This window comes from Pomacea canaliculata, linkage group LG3 (assembly GCF_003073045.1).
Source record: "Pomacea canaliculata isolate SZHN2017 linkage group LG3, ASM307304v1, whole genome shotgun sequence".
NCBI classification, from domain to species: domain Eukaryota; kingdom Metazoa; phylum Mollusca; class Gastropoda; order Architaenioglossa; family Ampullariidae; genus Pomacea; species Pomacea canaliculata.
The window spans coordinates 31,926,904-31,948,966 of NC_037592.1; the positions used below are offsets into that span (position 1 = coordinate 31,926,904).

The 22,063-nt window shown below is 43.0% G+C and overlaps 2 protein-coding genes across 5 annotated transcripts in view; both read left to right on the top strand.

Moving 5' to 3' along the window:
- The window catches only part of LOC112559343 (sodium- and chloride-dependent GABA transporter 3-like), a 61,390-nt gene extending 60,606 nt beyond the window's left edge, over nucleotides 1-784 (top strand). For 3 of the 4 annotated variants that reach the window (XM_025230498.1, XM_025230500.1, XM_025230499.1), the window contains one exon: nucleotides 496-784. In XM_025230498.1, the coding sequence (XP_025086283.1) occupies nucleotides 496-772 (277 nt within the window). In that variant the 3' untranslated portion in view covers nucleotides 773-784. Of the gene's footprint in view, nucleotides 1-451 lie in introns of all 4 variants that reach the window. The other variant, XM_025230501.1, reaches the window with a different exon arrangement.
- LOC112559340 (sodium- and chloride-dependent betaine transporter-like) lies at nucleotides 503-21,969 on the top strand. The gene is made up of 11 exons (XM_025230489.1): nucleotides 503-623; nucleotides 1,109-1,333; nucleotides 4,179-4,311; nucleotides 4,631-4,765; nucleotides 5,350-5,453; nucleotides 5,554-5,678; nucleotides 6,491-6,735; nucleotides 7,018-7,218; nucleotides 7,495-7,842; nucleotides 9,262-9,447; nucleotides 21,580-21,969. The coding sequence occupies exons 2-11, from the start codon at nucleotides 1,110-1,112 to the stop codon at nucleotides 21,952-21,954; spliced, it is 2,076 nt and encodes a 691-aa protein (XP_025086274.1). The 5' UTR covers nucleotides 503-623; nucleotide 1,109; the 3' UTR covers nucleotides 21,955-21,969.
- Nucleotides 21,970-22,063: the final 94 nt, after the last annotated feature.

A 22,063-nucleotide genomic window follows, 5' to 3' on the forward strand; every position in this document is an offset into this window, starting at 1 on the left:
TATCGGCCACTTTAAAAGAATCATTACCACTTAGCCAATATGCGCTACAGTCAATCTACAGACCCATTGCCTCAAAAATAAAATCCAAACCAAGAAAAGATCGGCAAGTGTAGAGAGCTTCTGTAGCGATGCTGCTGGCTGCTGTTGCTGGTCACGTGACCGACAAACGTGTTGTGTGTCCCGTCATCATGAGGGTCATAAGGACCAGAAATTCTGTTAGCCCAACGGTTCCATGACACACCAGAGCGTCCCAATGCACTTCTTTGCTGCAACTGTTGCAAGCACCGATGGTAACAGCGGCTTGACCTGCGTGGACGTACATGACCCTAGCGCTCGTGGACACGCGTGAGTTTCCATGGGTTATGGATTGGGGTTGGCTTGGGTTTCACGTGGGTTTGCATGGGTTTCTCGTGGGTTTTCATGCTGTCAAAGACGCGTCTGTCTTTTGTAGCTGACGTGGAGGTGTGACTGTCCAGCGCTTGTCCCTGTCTACAGGTCTGGGCTACTCCATGCTGTTGGTCAGCGGGCTGCTGCTCCTGTACTACAACACCTACACGGCCTGGGCCCTCTACTACTGCTTCCTTCATTGTCCACTACCCTGCCCTGGCATCTCTCACCGACTGGTCAGTATAACCTCATCTTGCTTTCGCCTTCTTGCTTCTCTCCTTCTCTTCCTTTTTTTTTTTGTCCGTTTTCCCCTCCACCTTCCTTCGGTGCTACATTTCAGATAGTTGTCTACCAGTTAAAGCCAGGAGCGCTCAGAAGCCACTAACACCACCGTCACCACCACCACCACCACCACCACCACCACCACCACATCATCATCATCATCATCTCCTTTTCTGCTTCTCTGCTCTTTCTCTCTTCTTTTCTACTTCCTTTTTCATCTTCTTTCTTACTTTCATTTATTTTTATCATTTACCTTTGCAAATATTTCTATTTGTGTCCTTTTTTCTAGTTATTTATTTGTTTTCATATTATTTTTTCTCCTTAAAGTTTTCTTTACATCTTTTATGCGAAATATTTCGATCCCTATATTACTCCACCTTTATTTGTTTACCAATTTATTTAGTAATGGTTTTTACTACGATCATCATTTCATATGCAGCATGGAACAAGTCAACATCACCATTCATCAGCTCAGCGCTCTGTTAGCTGAGGACACGACTACTCCTGTCGCAGACGACAACACCACCACCTATGCATACTCAGTGAATTTCAACTTCTCTGACCCCACCACCGTGACCCCGGTCTACACCAGCGGACACAACCACAGTCTTGTAACCATCATCGCAGGATTCTACCGCTGCCACTACGCACAAAAGTTTTTCTAGTGAGTACCCCGTCAGGTGAATTTATCGTCTACATGTCCATCCTACATCACCATGCACACACCGATGAAAAATAAATTAACGTGTTCCTGATCTCTTAAGTGTTGAGACTTTGACAACAAAAGCAAATCCATGTACAATTCTGATGTATGTGTTGGCGACCTCTTTCTGTGTATGGTCGTGTTTGTAGGTGTCTATCGTGGGATAAAAAAAAATTCATCTCAGTAGATGACCTGGGAATTACCAACAAATATACTGCATTACCCTTGCCTTAGTAATTGTTTTTAACCAATGTAATAATCGGAGGACAGTCGCAAACTTTTATCTGTAGCCTCTTAATCTCACCGACTGACTGACCGACAGACGAACGATAGAGGAAATTGTATAGAAGGCTAGAGATCGATATCTTGGAAGAAGAATATCGGACACAAGTCGATCGATAATCCAGTGCTGAAGTGATTAGAAGACTCAGCTCACACGTGGATTTTTTTTTTTTAAATGACAGATAAAGTTCAGAATGAAAGAAAACAACAGTTCAGTGCTCGAGTCAGCTTCTAAAGCAGCTCAGGTTTCTCTACACACGGATGCACGACTTAACGCATCTCACATACTGTTCTTGGCACGTGCATGTCACGTGACTCAAGACGGGAGAGGGCTGCATCTAGGTGGCCACCTTTAGCGGGGCCATGTGATCGGCACGCGGACCTGTGGGTACAAAGGTCACCCTGCTGGAATACGTCAACGTGCGTGTGGTAGGATCCGCCTGGCAAGGGCGTTTACATGTATGGATATCGGTGTGTGCGTGGACGTGTACAGGTGGACTGCTGTCTGTCTGCCAAGACCAACGCTCAGCCTCTTGCGAAGTGATTGGCTGTTAGTCTCGGCGAGCCTAAACAAAGAATGTGACTAAACCGGAAGCTTTGTAGTCTCATGCCTCGTTTTAGTAGTACCTGGAAAAAAAATCGTCTGCCAGCAGTCCAGTAATACAAGTTTTTGGTGTGTGCGTGCTGCCATACTCAGGTGCAGGAGTGTGGAGATGATTGCCGGATACACTCCATACAGTCTGTGACCCTCCGTGGGTGAACCTCGGCTTCTTCAGCTGTTTCCCTCGCTCAACTGTGGTAGAGGATGGAAACGATTTGAATAACGAAGAGAGAGAGAGAGCAAAGAAAACACACACACGGACGTTCCAGTTTTCCAATCTGTTATTTATTTTTTTTTCTCTTCTGGTTACGTAAGATTCAGCAGACCGTGCAGCACATCTGTCTGTTTTGTCTGGCAGTGCCTTCAGAAACTCAAAAGCGAGACGAATAAAACTAATCTCTCGGAATTTTCGTTTATATATTTGCTGGCTTTCTCTGCTCTATATTTCTTACAGGAAGACGAGGCAATGAAATCGGAGGGAAAAAAAGGTTGACTAGAATTTAGCAGTTTGCCGAGCATGTGCTGCTCTGCGCCTGCAGAAAATATTTATTCACGATAACAAGAATCTTGATTAGGCATACAATAATTTGATTAACATATCACTAAATATACGGGAAAATACACTGTCGTAAAATCACTTGAAAATAAGTATTTTGTTAACGATAAGAAGTATTTCGATAGAGATAAATATCTCGCTTTGAAAAAATTGGACTGAGACACACCATTCTGAGAGAGACGAATATTTCGATTCAGGTAAAGAAGTTATTCACGACCAAGCCATGTCTAAGTACGTCGACGAGCCTGATCCAATCACGTGATCCGCCGCCATTTTATGCTCTTCTCTTCCTTCTCTCCCTTTTCGCTGCCTTCAATTTTCCCTGTATCAGCAATCTTTGTGGCGATTTTATTTTTCTTATTTTTATTCTTACACATCTCATCCCCGTCCTTGTTATCATTTTGTTTTCTTTCTGTCATTTCTCATCTTCAACTTGGTGGTTAGAGTGGCAAGGCACGTTACTCTTCCCAGCTAATCTATTTCCGGTGTTTCTCCACTGGAAAAAAATGGTTACAGAGATGGTTTTTTTTCCTACGAGCAAACATGAGAATTTCTCATCCAGCACTTCTTTTATCGCGAATCAGGCCTTTTTTCATTTTGTAAACAGCCAGACAGGAATCGGGAGTGGTTTATCATTTGATCAGAATACACAGAGATTTAAAGGAAAAAAGTTTAAAAACTTGAAAAGGGCGGTGTTTTGTTTGCTTGTTAAAGTCTTTAATCATTTTATTTTCAGTTGACTGTCAAAATTAATTTTTGTTATTGTCTGATAGAAATTAAGATAAAAGGTGATTATTCTGCTGAAGGCTTTTGAAGTGTAAAGTGGTCTGAGTTTGTTAGCTGGTTAGGATACTGTGCCATGTAAATAGCGGGACTAGTAGTAGTGGCATCTACACATAACAACGGTTTGCCACTGTGGGTTATATAAGTTGTATATTTTCAGCCTGCTAGGGAGGGACTTGATGAAGACTGAGAAACTGCAGGAATGTCTGCTACGCAGCTCTGCCGCGGGCTGAGTGTATGTGTGTGATTAAATATAAGGATGGAATGACAGGAAAGAAATTCTTCCTGCGATCTGTTGAATTACTCCGACATTCTTCATGTATTTAACATACAGACACCAGACGGAGAGTCATATGAGGGCATAAAACACACATCCAAACCCTTCCTTCCACCCATCCACCCCTGGTATATATATAACTCACCTGCGTGCATCATTTTTTATTGTCACCTTTATGTTTCTGAATATGTGTTGTTGCTGAGCGTGTGTTGTGTGTTTTGAGTGTACTGTGTGGTATGCCTCGTGTGTGTGTGTGTTTGTAGGCGTGAGCGCTCACTGTGATACTCAAGCTCTTGTCTGTGTGCAGTGAAAGCGTACTGGGTCTTACGTCAGGCTTGGGGGACAGCGGGGAACTACAGGTGTACCTGTCACTGTGTCTGATGTTGGTCTGGATTGTGACAGGTCTCACCGTCGCCTGGGGACCTCTCTCAATGAGTCGGGTTAGCCATCATCATCATCATTGTCAATGTTACTATTTTTTTTTTACAAGTATCAGGTTCTGATCAGTAGAAATTATGTATAACACATTCTACTGTCTACAATCTATTTTCTCTCCTGCCCTTGTGTGTGAGTGATTATGTGTGTGTGTGAGCGTGCGCGTGTGTGTATATGTGTGTGAGTGGTGGTGAGTGTGTGTGTATGTTTGCCTGTATGAATGTATGTGTGTATATTTGTGTGTGTGTGCGCTCAGTAGAGGGTGGCAGTACGCATTAATGTGAGAAGACTTCACACCTGGCGCTCACCCGGCTGCTGTTGCAGGTGTCGTACGTCTCTAGCACAGCGCCGGTCATGCTGTTGATGGTGCTGCTGGGAGCGGTGTGCTCCACTGATGGGAGTGTCAGGGGTCTTCGAGCTTTCCTCACCCCTCGCTGGACACAGCTGGCCAGAGTTCAGGTGATGAAAACAACAGGTAGAAAGCACTTGCCATCAATAATAGTACCAGACTGTTAGACGTGGAAATACCGCGCGACAGCCAAAATTAATCTTCGCGACAGAAATATTTCCACAACAGTTGGAAATTATTTCCGCGACAGACAAAAGTAACGTCTGGGAGAGGCAAAAATAGTTTCTATTAGAGAAAGAATTTTTTCGCAAAACCGAAAATTTGTTTTAGCGACAGACAAAAATTTCGTTATGACAAACATTGACATTTTTCCACGAGAGGCACAAATAATGTTAGTGAGAGACAAAAATGTTTCCACGACTGGTAAAAGCATCTTCATGACAAGCTGAACTATTTTTGCTGGTGGTGAGAAAAAAGTATTACGTGGCAAAAAGTTCACTGTCTAGAGAATGAAAACATTCGAGCCATAGATATTAAAGACGGACAAAAAGCTTTTATGTTTTAAGAAGCAGATTTCAATACAGACAAGAAATAATTGCCAGAAAAAAAAACAAGAATGCTAGTGATGCGCCATTGAGCAGTCGTCAAGTGCAGAAGCGATGAATAACGTCAGGTTGTGTTCCCGATGGCTCAGATGTGGTGGGACGGGGCTAAACTCGTGCTGACGGGCTCCGTCTGTGGAACCGGCGCCATCATCTCCTTGTCTGCCTGGGCCAACTTCCACAGCAACTGCTTCAGGTAGGGTCTTCCAGGTGCACTGTGTCAATAAACGCTTTATTAAGATGTCTTTTATCTATTCCTGTACGGACATTAATGTACAGACATCTCCGTCTGGCAGGAACTCTGTGATTATCACTACCGTTGCGGTGCTGACCACACTTCTTGGCGGCTGTACGTTGTTTGCTGCGCTCGGAGGTCACCTCTTTCTGGAGCTTACAGACGTCAAACATTTGCACCTGTCAGGTAAGGTCTCCGTCAGGAAGGTTGGACCTAAACATCCCGCTACCACCATCACTCATTTTATGGTATGAACAAAGCAGCTGTTTGCGTGATAGCGTGAACTTCTGAACATACTGTACAGACGTTGTTGTCTTCTGTGAACTCTTCGTAGCTCTTTGACAGCTTGTAAACACTTTGGCTTTAGAAAGATCACGTGGTGTTTAGTTTTATTTTCTTTAAATTGAGAACGAGGCGGTGTTAGTTCTTGTTACGTCAAAGAAAAAAAAAGAGCAAAATTACGTCAGTTTTATTTACGTCACGGAGTCTTTGATGACGATTAATTTAGTTGTAGGGTCACGTGATGGCCACTTCTTGTATCACGTGAGGAGCAGTGATTGCTTATTTCTGTAGAAAATAAAATATAAATACTATTTTTATCTTTAGCATCACATCAGAAAACAAAGTTAATTTGTGGCATCGCGCTCTACACTAAACACTAACAGTTTGTTTTGTAGGTACCCTGTGTGTGTGTCACAATTTAGAGACAGGTAAATCTTACTCTTAAAGTTTTAAACAAAGAGAAGAATCATTTCTAAAAGGAACTATTATTAACTAAGACATGTCTTGCATCGTTCTGTGTTCTGACTATTTTCCCCCCTGTCTGACGACCCCTGTCTGACGACACACTGTGCCCTGTCTTACGACACTCTGTGCCCTGTCTGACGACACTCTGTGCCCTGTCTGACGACACTCTGTGCCCTGTCTGACGACACTCTGTGCCCTGTCTGACACTCTGTGCCCTGTCTGACGACACTCTGTGCCCTGTCTGACGCCAGACGTGGACCTGATGTTCGCGCTGCTGCCCTCGCTGACGGCCTACCTGCCCTGTCCGCCGCTGTGGTGCATCTTATGGTTCGGGCTGCTGGTGGTGGGCAGCATGGGGGTACAGGGGGCGCTGCTGCACAACCTGCACAGTGGTGTTGTCTCCCTGGCCCGAGCCTCTCATCGCCAGGCCGCCCTCTTCCTCCTGGCTGTTCTTGTCCTCCTCTTGTTTCTTTTAAGCCTCAGCACCGTCACTCAGGTAAAAACAGTGTGTCAGGTCTGGTTACTCCTGTAACAGCAATCCTTGTCACTCAGATACATTAAGTTATCTACCCTGTCACTCTCTTCCCCAGCTCCCATATTAATCGTCATTTTTTTCTTCTTCCCTTTATCCTATTCCTTATATGAAAGTGAAATGTGAAGGCTATCCATTCTGCTGGTGCTTGCAGTAAAAATGTGAATGCTTAACCTCATTTAAAATGAGTAGTTTCATGCCTTGTTTCCACCTACATCTGTCTGCCTGCGTGTGTGTATGTATTAGGGAGGTCTGTACGTGGTGCAGTTCCTGGAGCGCGCTGTGTACCTCCTGGCCGTGCCGGCCGTGTGTCTGGCCGAGGTGCTGACACTCATGTGGCTGTACGGCGTCCAGCGCCTGGCCAACAGGATCTCGGACATGACGGGAAAATCCGAGAGCTTCCTGTGGAAGTGGATGTGGAAGTTTCTCTGTCCCACAGTGCTGACCGTGAGTTCCTGCAGTCTGGCCACCCGGCGAGTCTTTCATCCCGCGTGCATGCGTGCCTACGTGTGTACGTCTGCGTCGTACATGTTTGTTTGTGTGTCTAGTGGTATGCAAAGGTGCAGTTTTAGTGCTTCCCTGTAGATATATATATATATGTGTATGCAAGCAAACAAAAACATACGGGCGGACCGAAAGGCAGATGTCGGAAGGGAGGGGTAGCTGATGCCGGCAGACGGCACACAAATATCAGTGACGTCATAAGTGTTATTTCACGTGCAGGGGATCATCATCGTCTCTTTCGTCACGAGCTCCTCCTTCACAACCTCCACAACATCGTTGTTATCGGCTCTACCATCCTTCCTGCCATTTTCCTCTTCGTCGACATCATTATCATCATCGTCATCGTCAATATCTCCATTGTTATCGTCGACCTCCCCATCCTGGCCATTGTCGCCGTGGCCGTCGTTACCCGGAGCATCGGCGGATCCGCTGTCCTTGTCGTCAGCAGCCTCGTCAGGGTCGCCATGGGTGACAGGGTTTGGCTGGCTGCTCACCTGTCTACCCTTGACACCATTCCTCAGTGTCGCCACCTACATGGTTTTCGTCTCCACTGGGACCTTCACTCAGGTGAGAGTTTAGAGTCGGTGTGTCTGTGCTTACAGGTTTGCTTACAAAGGATAGTGTTAATGGCCAGGGCATCGACCCCCACTGGATTATTCACAGCTCAGAATTTAGGGTTGGAGTAGTCGTACCCAGCTGTGTTAGAGAGACTGAGAAATGACGAAATAGTTATCATGAGAGAAGATGATATCAGTCATCTGTGTGGAAAATTCACATTTATATACTGCAGAGCAGTCTCGAGCAGGCACGATCGTCAGAAGGCCATCTTGGTATTAAAGTGTTTCTTTTACTCAGTCCGCTGATGATGTACACGAGTCGTAGACACAGTTCTTTCCCCTGCACATCGTAAATGTAAAGGATTTCATGTCCTCCATTATCCTCAGCAGAAAACCTAGAACAACAACAGGTATAGCTTTGAATACAGACAAAGAAAAACTCTGGAATCTCCATTTTTTGTACTTCTTGCCAGGTTAAAATCTTTTTTTTTCTCTCTTATCTCCCTTTGCTTCTATGTGTATGCTGTCTCTTTTCAAAAGTAAACGATTTTGTTTACACATCTTTCTACCTGGAGAGTGCCTGTTGCTCCTTGTTTTGTTTAGTTTTATTCAATTTTTATAGTCGTTTTCTTGAGGCCTAATGGTCTTGGGATGAAAGATGAAAAGCAATCTCTCCCTCTCACTTGCCTTTTTTATTTTGCCGGAGCCTACGTTTACTGCTGAAAACAAAGCCAGTATATATATATATCTGATGTAAAGGAATTTACTGCAGATGTCCCTATCTCCTGTTAAATGTTGATCGAGATGGCACTGTGTGGGTTCCCTATTTGTCTTTAAGACATTCCATAGTCAGTTGTGCCGTGCCGACTTCGGTGGTTGTCTCCCTTTAACCAGTTTACAGAGAGAGAGAGAGAAAAAAAGTTCTACACCCTTGTATGTTTATCTCTGACGCGTACACTTTTGTGTCTGCATGAATGTATATATATTTATGAACCCATGCACGCGTTAACACATACACACCACCCTGATATATAAACAGATAAATTATGATTTTATAGATATACATCATAATATCAACATAAACGTTGTGCCTCGCACAGCAGCCGGTGATGTTAACATGGTAATATTAGCCTGATGTCCTGCGTGCCATTCTGCTATAAGTTTAACCCTTTAGTTCGTTAGTGTCCTACCCTAATCTACGCGTCAATCACACAGAGGCCTGGGGCACATCATCTTGCTATACGATAGCTGGAAGCTTAGCTCCTCCTGTAAACAACCACTGCGCCGGTTCATCTATCCGACTCTCGACACTTTGTGGAGGTGGAGGGGGTAGGGTAGACAATAACAGTGTAGCTTGATCATCCCTATGAGTTTATGAGTTTCTCTTGTCGTGCATACCTACATCTGTCCGTGACCCTGTGACCCGCAGAGACTGAAGGCACTGGGTACAACCCCCAGGGCGTGGGGACCTCGACACCATGAGCACGAGCCGCAGCTGGAGCTGCCTGATTACGTCATCTGCAGCCCCGACGTGTACCGGCCAGCCAACGCTCTGGCCCTGCTGACCGCCAACCTCTACCTGCCCAACCTCTCCAACTTCCTGTCCATTCAACAGGTAAGACCAAAACAACAACAACAACAACAACAACAACAACAACAAAACATCAAATCGTAAATTTCCCTTTATTTCTGTCTCCAGTATTTGCATGTTTCCTTCACAAGGTGGAACTGTTCGCAGATTTTATCCATAACCGGCAAGAATTTGAACTCACTTGAAGTCTGACTTTTGTTTTCACTATCAGCATTTCTAAGTCTGTAACATCATAGTCAACATAAACGTCCTCCTCGTCCTTATATTGCTTTCATATCTCTTGGAGCTCGCCAGCAAGAAACATACACTCGCATCCCACACACCTATACAATTATTACACTCACTCTTAAATTTCTTTAGGAAACCAATGAAATTTCTAGAGTACAAACTGGAGTGAAATAAAATTACTTAGTTTAAGGCAATGAATCTGAGGTGTTCATGGACGTGTGTACCGCGACATGAAAATGAAAGTAGCTAAGGTCAATAGGTCGTAGTTTTCTCCCCTCATGAGTATGTCGCGATATTTTATGACGTAATTTTATGACGTAATGTTATGACGTAAAGGTAAATCTGCGTGAGAGCGGGTAGGCAAGATGGAGGGACGAGGGAGAGAAGACAAGAGAGAGGGTAGACAGCAGAAGTGAAAGTGAATGAGAAGCGACTGTGTGGATTCTGCGAGAAACGTACCTGTTGTGTGCTATATTTTTAATCAGTCTACCCGGGGTAACTATGTGCGTCTTTAGATACTCTTCACTGTGGTTTTGCCTGACTTTAACTGTTGTGTGCTGAGTTTACCTTCTCCGAGTCAATGGAAGCGATTGTTGACTTTTATTTAACTGCGGTATGAAACGACTGTGTGGATTCCGTTAGAATTACTGTATACTGTTTTTAATTTTCTAACCAACGTGTCCAAGGCGGCTGTAAAGAACCTCAACGGATTTTCAACTGGGTGTATGAAAGTTCGTTTTTCTCTTCTTGTCTTCTTTTGTTTCTACAGTTGTTTTCCTTGTCTCTTAGAGTAAGAACAGGTTTCTGGTGATTGCTACGTGTCCTCCAGGCCTGCAATCTTCTCTCGTCCTCATCTGAAAAGTTTCCCATGGAGCTTATGATCATTTTTCTGTCTAAACTTCTTGTCAACTCGCCATACCACACAGGCTTCGTTTCTCATTACATTGTTCCGGAGGATAAATTTTTCGCCACGTGCCAACAATGAAATCCTCGCGGTAATTTAGAAGCTGCCGAGGGCTATGGGAACACAAAGTCGGCTTATTCCCAGGTCAAGCTGTCATTACTTTTTTTGGTCAGATTGTTTCCTGTTTACAACAAGGTTTTGTCCGCAGATCTCGTCAGTGGAGAGTCAACAACACTGAATGGAATAGGAAATGCAACGAGAATTGATTAACTAGTAGAGACTTCCATTTTTTTTTTTTTACTGCTGTAGGTAGTTAACTAGCCATTAACATGGTTTTTAAAGAAATGCTTGGTATTCTACAGCAGGTGTCTTTCAAATATTGGATGATATCCATGGAGGGAAGGATTATTGTCCAGGAAAAACAATTTTATCCAAAGATCAGGCTGTCTAAACCAAAACCTCCAAACTACTCACATTCAGTGACTACATACTATCCACATCAGGAGCCTAGACACTGTAGACATCCAGATCTCATGGGCGATCCACATCTTTTAGTTGGATTTGTGATAGCCCAATGCTTTTACTCTTGGCCTCTCTTTTTCCTCTGGTCTTCAGATCCTTTAATGCTCTTGCCAGTCTGATACTCATCTTCTGGAAATCTTCTTCTCTGGTCGTCTTGTCTTCTTGACCTCTTGACCTCTGTTCTCTCATCTGTAAATCTATCATCCTCTCAGTCTCTCCACAGACGCTCGCCACAGAGTTAACACTTACGCAACCCCAGCCTGCCTGGCACTGCTGTCCTCTGAGTCACCACAATCCGCCTTTACGTAACAAGGTGCGGGACAAATATTCTTTGCTACTATTAAAAAGTATAGAGAAACAATTTTTTTTCAGTTCTGTAAAATATATGTTTATAGCAAGAAAGATCCTACAGTAGTCAGAGTAAATAATAACAAACCTTTTTTTCCTACTAAACAAAGTTTCTGTTTGATTATAATCATACCTATTTAGTACACAATGCCTTCTTCTGATGTAGTATATTATGGTATTTACAAAGTGTCTACACACATTCACACACAGAGACATGCATGAACAAGTACAAATAAACTCACAACTCCAAGCAAATTTTTGACCAGTCAAAGATTTTCATTTGCACATCCTTTGGAAATTTGTGAAATAAAATGTTGGACACTTGTTGGCCCGATCTGTACCCTAAGATATGCAGCAATGTCGACGATCTTTTCATTTTGCATGAATCGACGTGGTCGAAGAACGCGATGTTTATCAACAGCCGACATCAAACCGGAAGTGGTCTTCTCTCGGCTTGGGGTGAAGGTCACACGCATGCGTAATTCTCCAATAGGCCTCGGGCAGGGGTTCGTGCCGTCGTGTACTCGTATGTGTCCTGTCTATCCTGTAATTAAATATTCATTCATTGATTGCCCCTCAAAATTTATGTTATTATTATTTACTAAATGTATATTTATGTTGCTATGAAACAAACTTACATATTTCTTGAAATCTGTGGTTACCTTGGTGGGCCTGAAGAAAAGATTTAGCTGGCCGTTCATGGGCGTTACCCACCCTTGTCGTCTGACTACTGGGTGTGTCTTTTTTTCCACTCCAACGTCGTCATCCTGACAACTGATTCAATTACATAATCCTCAACATAATCTTCATTCACTTAAACCCATCCACGCAGGTACATGCATCAAGCACACATACACATAAACACACCTTCTCCCACTCCCTGTCTTTTTGTTAGCCGCACAAATAATTACTAAAAAAAAATGAAAAGGAAACGAGAGAAAGGGGCAAACGAAAAATAGGAACGAAGAAAGAAAAGAAAAACCAAAACAACGGAAGGGCTTGCATGGGAATACAACCTGCATACACGGCCAGCCAGACAGCCGGTCGGTCGGTTTTGTCGTCTGTCAAGTGCAGTGTGCACGGACAAGTTGTGTCATGAGTCACAAAGGAACTGCCGTAACCTTCCATCAGCCCACCTCACCCCTCTGACAGCCCCGCCATCGTGAGCTCAAAATCTGATAAAAATCTCTGACAATCGGGCTTTTAGAATTCATTTCCACTACGACAAACATCTCATTTTATCACCTACCCCGTCTTTGCATCTCTTTTATACATCTCTGCGCTGTCATACTTTCGGCTTATCCCCTATTCAGGGAAGGAAAACAAATGTTTGATCTTTGATGTACGCCAGGTAACACAGGTAAGCTGATATGAATACATGCGCATGTCTACCTGTGTCGGAACTGGGATTCCCAAACCTGAATGATTTATTTTCTGTATGCCTTTTGCTAGGTTATTTAAGGTAAAACGATAGAAAGATCTTCAGTTTCCGTTTGGTAATGGTATGAAAAAATTTACATTACTTTTGTGAACACCTGCGTGTGTCTCAGTATGATACTAATATACATGTAGTGTGATCTTTACAATTTTTTATCTTATGCATCTCGTTTCTCTCTCTCTCAAAGAAGAAAATAAGAAAGTGTGTTAACATCAGTGTTAAACTTAATATGTTTGCTTTGAGTGACACTTGTGTGAGTAGTTGCTCTGGGTAACCTAGTTTTATGGACAGGCTGCTGTTAAAGAGACAGAGAGGGTGAGCTAGAGAAGCTGTGTTACTTTAGGTAACAGTGGGGTTACCCCGAGATTCGTGGTGACATGGGCCTTGTACACAGCCTGCAGACACTAATAATGTGAGCTTTGTGTTACACATGACCCTCGTCTGTAGTGTAATGGGCAAGGAATCGTGAACCCTTCATTGCACTGATTCTGCTCTCGATCTTACATTCATCTGTTCAGACATCAGATCGTCCAGTTAGCCAACAATTCACCCTTTCAGCCCATCCTCCTGTTTATTTACCCACACTGACACATCGAAACACATTATACATATCATACACATCTGAGTATCTATGCACGTCGACAAACGAATAGACAAGCAGACAAACTGACTAGTGGATATGCGGGTTTGTATCCTCCTCGTCTACAGGGTCATGTCGGTTCAGTCGCATTTCACACACCCATGCCTTGCTTTCAGAAGGTGCATTGGGCGGCATATTCAACAGTTTAAGCAGGGGTGGAAAGCAATTTGCTTGTGTCTCATTTTTTGCTGCTTTGTAAATGTTTATTTGCTTAAATCTGCGGTTGCCTTGCGGGCCGAACGTTCTCAGCTCCAGGACTTACATAAAAAGTGTCTCCAAAATGTCGGGTGCGAAAAGCTTAATCGTAAAATTCGTGACGAATATTCAGCAGAACCTTAAAAGGAATTTATTAAAAAAAAAAAACAAAAAAAAAACAAAAAACTAACAGGCTGAGAGATCAACAGAACTTGTAAGGCAGGTTACCAACAAAGTTTAAAGAAAAGTGAGACCAGACCAACACAATTAATACCAGCTGAAGTCGCCAACATCTCTTCCCTCACCCTGTGTGTGGCTTGCTATTGAAGATCAACCAGACGATACTGGTTTGCCAGGCTTCAAAGCATAAAACATCGCAGTTACGGGAAATGAATTTTTTTTTCTAAAGCGTATTGCAAGGGGATGGATGTTGGGAGGTGAACTGGAAGAGTGAAGTGAAAGTCCTAGAAAAAAATTGTCCAGAAAGCGGGTGACACACTTTTTGTCATTCACAAAGCTCCATTGCAAGATTGATGGTCTCAAGCCACTGAGTTTGTATAAAGTGAAAACAGTCAAGGAGAATACTCTGTGTAACCCTATGATATTCTCTTGAAAACGGTTAGAATATTATTCTGTTTCAAAACTGTTTAAGAGTGTACTCGCTATCAAAATGTTCAGAATAATTGTAGTCTTGATCAACAGATTTCCAATGATATCCTCTTTAAAATAGCTTGTTGATTATCAAGCGATGTGTGTACGCTTGAAAACATGTAGTCTTTATAAAAGCGGCTTATAGCAGTATTCTCTTAAAAATGGTTAGAAGGTTATTTATATGCAGTATGATATTCCCGTAAAACTGCTAGAACGGTATTTTCTTTAGCATAAAGGTTATGAGAGAGATCCCAACACATGAGACTCTAGAAACCAGGTGTTTGCACAATATCTTTGCCTTTTGAAAATGTTCAGAAGAAATGTAACAGGGAAGTTAAAAAATAATAATAAATAGAAATATAGTTGATGTAACACCTGGCCCCTCTGTCAAAGATCTTTGAATTCAGCCGGATCTTGAAGTAATGAAACAGAATGTGCGAGCAAACCAACGCAATGAAAAATAACTTTACAAGTATTTTTTTTTCTTTTCTACTAACAGCTTTGATGCACGGAGGTTTCTGGTTGTGGAGTCTACATATAGCAGCATGTTGTGTAGTGACTAGGACAGTCGGGTCATACACATACACATACACACATACACATAACATACACATACACATACACATACACATACACATACACATACACATACACAATACACAATACACATACACATACACACAAACAGACGGCACCTGCCACCTGTACTCAAGTGGATGAAAATGTACGTCCCGAAAGTCTCCATTGTCTTGTTGTCCCAACGTTGTTTTTGTTTGTTTGTTGTTGGATTGTGTACTTAAGTGGATTAAGTCGCTAAATAAAATTTATTTAACCGTCGGGCGTATACGTCTTAATTCTGTTTCTCTGTTTACCTTAGTGTGTCTACGTGCTAAGCTTGAGATTCCAAGCCTCTTTGTGTATCGTCGAAGAGAAACAATGCATCAGATGATGGTTATCAGCGCCGATGGAAGCTCTCCCTACACCTGAACAATGAAGTTTCTGTCGTAAAGTTGTATGACTGAGACACCTGCAGGACGTATTGCGCATGGGTTGAACTTCACCTGGCCTTTTTTTTTTTTTCTTAAAGTTCCCAAGCATATTAGGAAACGTATCCCCGCCCCCCACACATACACACCCACACACTCTCTTCCCTCCCTCTCTACCTGTCATGCGTGTTCATGATGTCAACGACCTTCACGCGGTTTTCAAGAAGTGCGCAAACTCTGACTCACGCAGGAGAAATTGAAAGAAGAAAAAAAGTCCCCAGAGAGCTTGGAGTACGAATACATTTTTTTAAATCGCGTCCGTTACACTTAGACAACTCTACACATCCCCCCTTGTGTCCGATTCAATAAAAGTTCAGAGGTTTCTAGACTCTGAATTTATTAGGTGTCTGTTATTTAATACCTGTACTGTCGGCTCCATTCAAGGGGGTCGCACTGTGTTGATAATGATGCCATTTACCTGGCCTGCCATGCACCCAGATGGCAATGTCCTATGGCTGCTTTCCTCCCTTTTCAGGAGGACCCGAGACACAGTTTCTCACCTCCGTCACACACAGTGCTACTCGGCCATTGGTGAAACCGGTTTCGTTAAACTTCCTGTCCCCTTAAAAGAACGCAGTAGGTGGGTGGGTGTGATAATTCGCCGACAGAACGCACTGGGTTGTCGTCGTCGTCGTCGTCGTCGTCGTCGTGAATGATGCAAAACGGTCAACCTCTTTCTGTACATCTCCTTCATCGTTAGACGCGGACTTGACGGGAGGTAGGATAGCAATTTGATGAAATTATTTAGGAAAGGGGCCATGATTATTTATTTAAGGGCCACGTGTGGTTTTCATTTTTTACTGAGAGTATACACGGGGTATACATTACTTATTTATTGTGATGTAACACGGATTGTTTACAATTTAAGAGGTTATACAAAGTGTTTGCTTACTTATTAATTAAGAGTTACACGAGTGTGAACTTTTATTTTCTAGCCTTTCCTCAATTTTTTTTTTCATTTCAAGTATCTTTCTTCTAGCTCAGAGCTGTTGTTGGGTGTACTTGAGTGAGTAGTGTTTGTTCTGCACTATGATTATGATCTTGCGACAATTATAGTGTAGACAATCATGAGTGTGTACTGCCACATGATGTCTGGCACTTTGTAGACTTTTGTAGACACTTTGTAGGATGTTGTGTGTAGTACGTGTGAGCATCCATGGCGCGCATCCACGTAGACGCGTTCATGAGTACGCCGGGAGGACGTGCGTAAAGCATGTGGACATACATCTCTTTATTTCTATGAAGTGTTGTCTGTAACTCTATGAAGTGTTAATTGCCTGTAAGTCTCTCTCTCTCTGGAACATAAAACAGAAATGCGGCTGTTAAAGGGTGAAGTAAATGGTGTATGGTTGCCGCCCATGTCAGGGTGTGACGGGCAGAGCAACAACATATTGTTTTCAGAGATGTCCTAATGTTTCTCCTACTTCATCATTGTAAGCTGTTCTCCAGCCACGGACACTGTATGCTACATCTGCACTCTGTCGTCTTCACATTTAAAAGTAACAACATGAACAGGTAAAGCAAGCCTGACAAAAATAACTCTGCGTAATAGAGCAAATATTAATTCCCTGTCTACCTGTCTCTGTAAGAACAGGAGAGTGAGACAGGCTGAGAAAAACGATCTGCATATGTAAGTACACGCGTAACACACACACACACTGACAAATCCATTCACCCCATTCACGTATACTCAAATCAAACTTAACAAATTTTACATTAATATAAATGGAGACGTATATCCCTGAGATGGTGAAAATGGAAAATATTTGTATTTGTGAGTTGTCTCCCTTTGGTTAAACAGTAAAGCGTTTGTCTTACGATTTAAGATGCTACACTCAGATAACGATAAAACAATTTTACAGAGGTTGAGAAAAAGTGAGAGAATTTAAGGAACTTTATACTTTGGTATGTGGAAGCTCTCCATTAGTATATGTATACATCCTCAAATGTACTGTAACAGAAACCATTAGTATACATGTGTACATCCTCTAATGTACTGTAACAGAAACTTTGTAGTATTCGTTTAAAAACATTTTGTGTCATATCGTCGTGAGAGATTATGCCGCGTAATGGATGCCTGCTGGTGTGGATAACAGACTAAGACACGGACGCATAAATCTGACATATAAAAGTGATGACTAATGCCAGGTGCTGGATGGCAGGCTTTCTTCTGCTGGTAGTCCATCTTGTTTTTTTCCTTCTGGCTCTTTGTTTTCTATTACTACTACTGTACAGTTGTCTTTTTTTTTAAACCTCTAGGAGGCTGGGACAACCAGGTGTGCAGACTTTGTGACTAGACACACAGTTTGCTGCCTTTTTGTTCTTCAACACTGTAATAGTGGATCACAAGGTCCGTCATTTGCAGTAGCAGAAAGAAAGAAAGGAAGAAAGAAAGCAAACTCACGTGGTTTTTTCAAATCGTTGTTTTTATTATGAATTTAATCTTTTTTTTTTTTTTTGGATGTTCCTACTATTGGTGTGCGGGGGTGGGGATGGTGGAGCAGGGTATAAATAGAAACGCGTTATGTAAGTGTGTTGGGGACACTGGCGGGGTCGTACACAGTCACTGCGCGTTGTTACCACAAAGCACAAACAATTACCTATAGGCTGTTCAAACACACACATACAGATACATAATGTCTGGAACCCAAGACAAATATTAAAACACACGCACACACGGCCGTCTAAATAGAAGAAAGCAAAATTATATTAGCACGTGAGTACCTGAGCTATGGTAAATGCATGAAATACAACGATTTTAAAAAACTTTCATAAACCGAGTTAAAAATCCGTTGAGGTCCTCATAGCCTCCTTGGTTACATTGGTTAGAAAATTAATAACAGAATCCACGGTCGTTTCTCATTCACTTTCACTCCTGTCTGCCCTTTCTCTTCTCCTCATCCTCTCTCCCTCGTCCCTCCATCTTTCCTACCCGCTCTCACGCAGATTTACCTTTATGTCATAATATTACGTCATAATATACGTCATAAAGTTTTGACGACACAATCTACGGAGAAAACGATGACCTATTGACCTTAGCTACTTTCGTTTTCATGTCGCGAAATACACGATGGACGAAGTGTAAACGAATTCAGGTTTTTTTCCTAACGAAGCAAAGCAGCTTTTGTAGATGAGAGTGTGGCTGCTGCGTGACAGCTGCACCCCAGAAACGTTTTCTTATGTAAATAATGACGGGACACGCAAGCCACTGTGATGGCTGTGGATGATAAGGTGAACAAGAAGGGCTTCACGTTCTGGGTTGAGACAACTATTTATCAGCCCTTGGAGGAAAAATCACATTAGCGAGAAAAGAATACGGGGGAAAAAGATGCCTGACCTCTTGTAGTTTCATGACGGCGATAAAGTTCTGTCCAGTCCAGACACTCGGAAGATATCTGTAAGATATTGAAAGTAATAATGTGGTTTGACGTGAGAGAAGCACCTACGTCCCTTCGAGCTTTCACGCGCTTTTCAGTCACAAGCTAGAACGATCTTGAGGAGACGAAATGAGCGAAGAGAAATCGAACTGGATGAGGAAAAAGATGAATGAAGAAAAGCGAGAGATAGAGAAGAATATGAAAGGTGGTGAGGTTTGGTGGAGAGGTCAGAAATGATGACACCGCCACACAAATGTCACGAGGGGAGACAAACAATTGGAATTAATCAGTGTCCGCAGCCTGACATCCCTCCCTGCTTCGTGTCTTCACATCTCAGTTGCGCTGATTTTCTTCGATTGAATGAGCCGTTCCTGCATGTTACGAGCCAGTAATTACACAATATGGCCAGCACGCGATTAATCACTGCAGCAGATGTGTAGACCAGATGTAGATGCTGCACAACGACACCAAGTGACCCCAGACCACAGTCGAGACGTCACACTGTCTACCGTACGACCCCGATGACAGTCTGCAGTCATCGAAACAAAGTGTGAACCGAAGTCCCTGACACCAAGCCTCAGGCATCTACACCAACCAACCATCCTCGTGGACACATTTCAATAGTAAGTTGATAAACATTGTGCAACACGGAATCGACAGTTTTTGGTGTAAAGATTCTTTGAAACCAAGGAGGTGCAAACACGTTTACAGCTCGTGAGAACTTTTCTGGTAATTTCGTCTTTATAAGTTTCTTGGAATGCAATTCCTTTGGCTTTAGGAAACCATTGCAAATAAGCCGATTTCCCCATTAAAAATATTTGAATACAAAAATTCATTATGCATACACATTGCATTGACTTTGCACTTGTACACTTGCAGGTGATGTATTTATGTGTAACATTTCAGGTGTGAATTTACGAATGTATGCATGCAAAAATCGCCAAATGGGCATATTTTCTACACAACTGTAAACTATGAATTTTTTAACATTAGAGCTCGTCCTTCTCCGTGCGTGGACGAACTAGAGAAACCCACTCAAGTCGCACAATGAAGTCAAAGAAAAGCAAACGCGCGCAGTATCAGGGGCTGAGCTCTTACAGCATGTGAAGACATTGTCCTGTATCATGTATCCTGTATCCCGTATCCTGTATTCGGCATATTGCTTACATATTAATTCTATAAAAAATAATGGAGCTATAAAAATCGTGACACAGTTGTAAGGAATCGCCATATCCTAGTTCCTTGCCTCACCATGCATGAAAATAAGGACGGGCAAACGACGGCCCGCCAACGTCTTTGGACCGGTCCGTCTGCCAAAATGTAAAGTGCACTTGCTTTAAGTTTTTTTTGTTAAAAAAAATTCAGTCTAGGTTAATATTGATTTAAATTTCATTTATCAAGTACAACAGTGTTAGAAATCGGCAGTCCGTGACATTCCAGACAAAGTGCAAAGATAACAACTCGCACGGTCGACATGTCTGATGGAGTCCTTAGATCATCGGGGCGGCCGCCTTCAAAGGAAAGTGGTTTTAAAGTTTTATTGTGAGCGAATTCAAACAGCTTTACTTTACACAATGCATTCGAAAGCGAATGTCATTATGTATTCATTTGTTATTCATTCCGTTATCACCAGGTGTGCAGTCACCTTTCGTGGGTTTTACCGGCCCGCCGCCCTCAATTTGAATTTTGAGACCTGCCCGCAAAAAAAAAGAAAATTTTGCATACCCCTGCATTAGGAGATGCATTACTCGATGAAATCACGCAGTGTGTTCGTCCACCCATAGCATTTAGTGCGTGGCCACTGTCTATATTCATGTCTAACTCACCACTCAACCTCACACACTCACCTCGATCAGCCACACCAGTGCTTCAGTTACCTGCCATGCAATGTGCAGTAATGGCTTTTACTTAAGGAATGTACCTTGCTGGCCCCCACCCTATAAATAGTATCATCCACAAAGGGGTGCATAAATGAACCGGATGCAGGACAAATGTCCCACCCACAAGACACCATATCTCAGCAGAAGACATTCAAATGTGAATCCCAGTCACTCCCACGGATATAGAAAATTGCACGTTTTATTCCAGCTGCTCGATACATATATTTATTATTTACAAAATGCGTTCGCTGGTTCTGTGGTTGTCATAGACATAAAAATGCATTGAATACCTATATGTCAGTGTTCAATAGATCTCGACGTAAGAGTACATTAAAGTTTATGAACAGCAATAGTAATAAGGGGAAGATGGAAAAAACATAAACATGGCTAATTATAATTTATTGTTAATTTTATCATGTTCACCATCTTTCCTACTAACCCACCATTGCTTTCTTAACAGTGAAGTCATTTGTTTGACATGGCAAAAAAAAAGGGGTAGACCTTTAACCATCCGGTCCTGTACAAGGAAGGTGTTGTGAGGCCGCTCTTATCCGATGGCCTCCTCCTCTTTTTTGTGACGACTGCTCAGATCCCCCTCCTCTCTCTCTCTCTGCCTTTCCTCCCCCAGTTGTACCCGATCAACAGCTGAGTCAACTGAGTAAAGTATGCCGCTTCAAGCGGGTATCGGTGATGTAACCCCTTGGGTGTCAGCTTCCCCATGTGATGGCAGTCTGACTGTGGGCTTAAACTCCATTACTCATTAGACAATAAGTAAGAATAATAAGCAAAGTGAATGCATAATACAGGGTAGCACAGATACTGCACGGCCTGATGGGCGGACAGACAAAGGGGTGAGAGGGTGTGTGCAGGTGTGCGGGTGGACTGTTTGAGTAGTAGATGGCTAAAGTGTGTCTCTGTCGGGTGCAGGAGACCAAGGACACCAGCGAGATGAGTGGCGGGTACCTTGCCGACCTGATGACCATCGCCAGCTCAGAGGACGACTCCGGGAGGACGAGAACAAGGCGAGAGGTAACTGGGGAGGCCGCTTCGAGTTCGTCTTCACCTGTCTCGGCTACGTCGTCGGCCTCGGCAACATCTGGCGCTTCCCTTACCTCGTCTACAGAAATGGAGGAGGTCAGGCGTCGTACTCTTTCCCCCTCTCCCTCACAACACACACAGGCCCTCCTTTTTGCCCATACACGGTTTCCCCATTGCCCACACGCTGGCTCTCCATTTGCCCACACTGACACCCAAACTTGTTTTGTCCAAACCCTCTTTTTGCTTCTGTACTCACACATTTAACAATTTTTTACGTTCAATACATCTACAATTACTCCTGATTCTTGTTTAGCTCTTGTCAAAAGTTTGGGTAGCACCTGTTTCTAGTATGTTACCCGTAATGTCGCCTGAG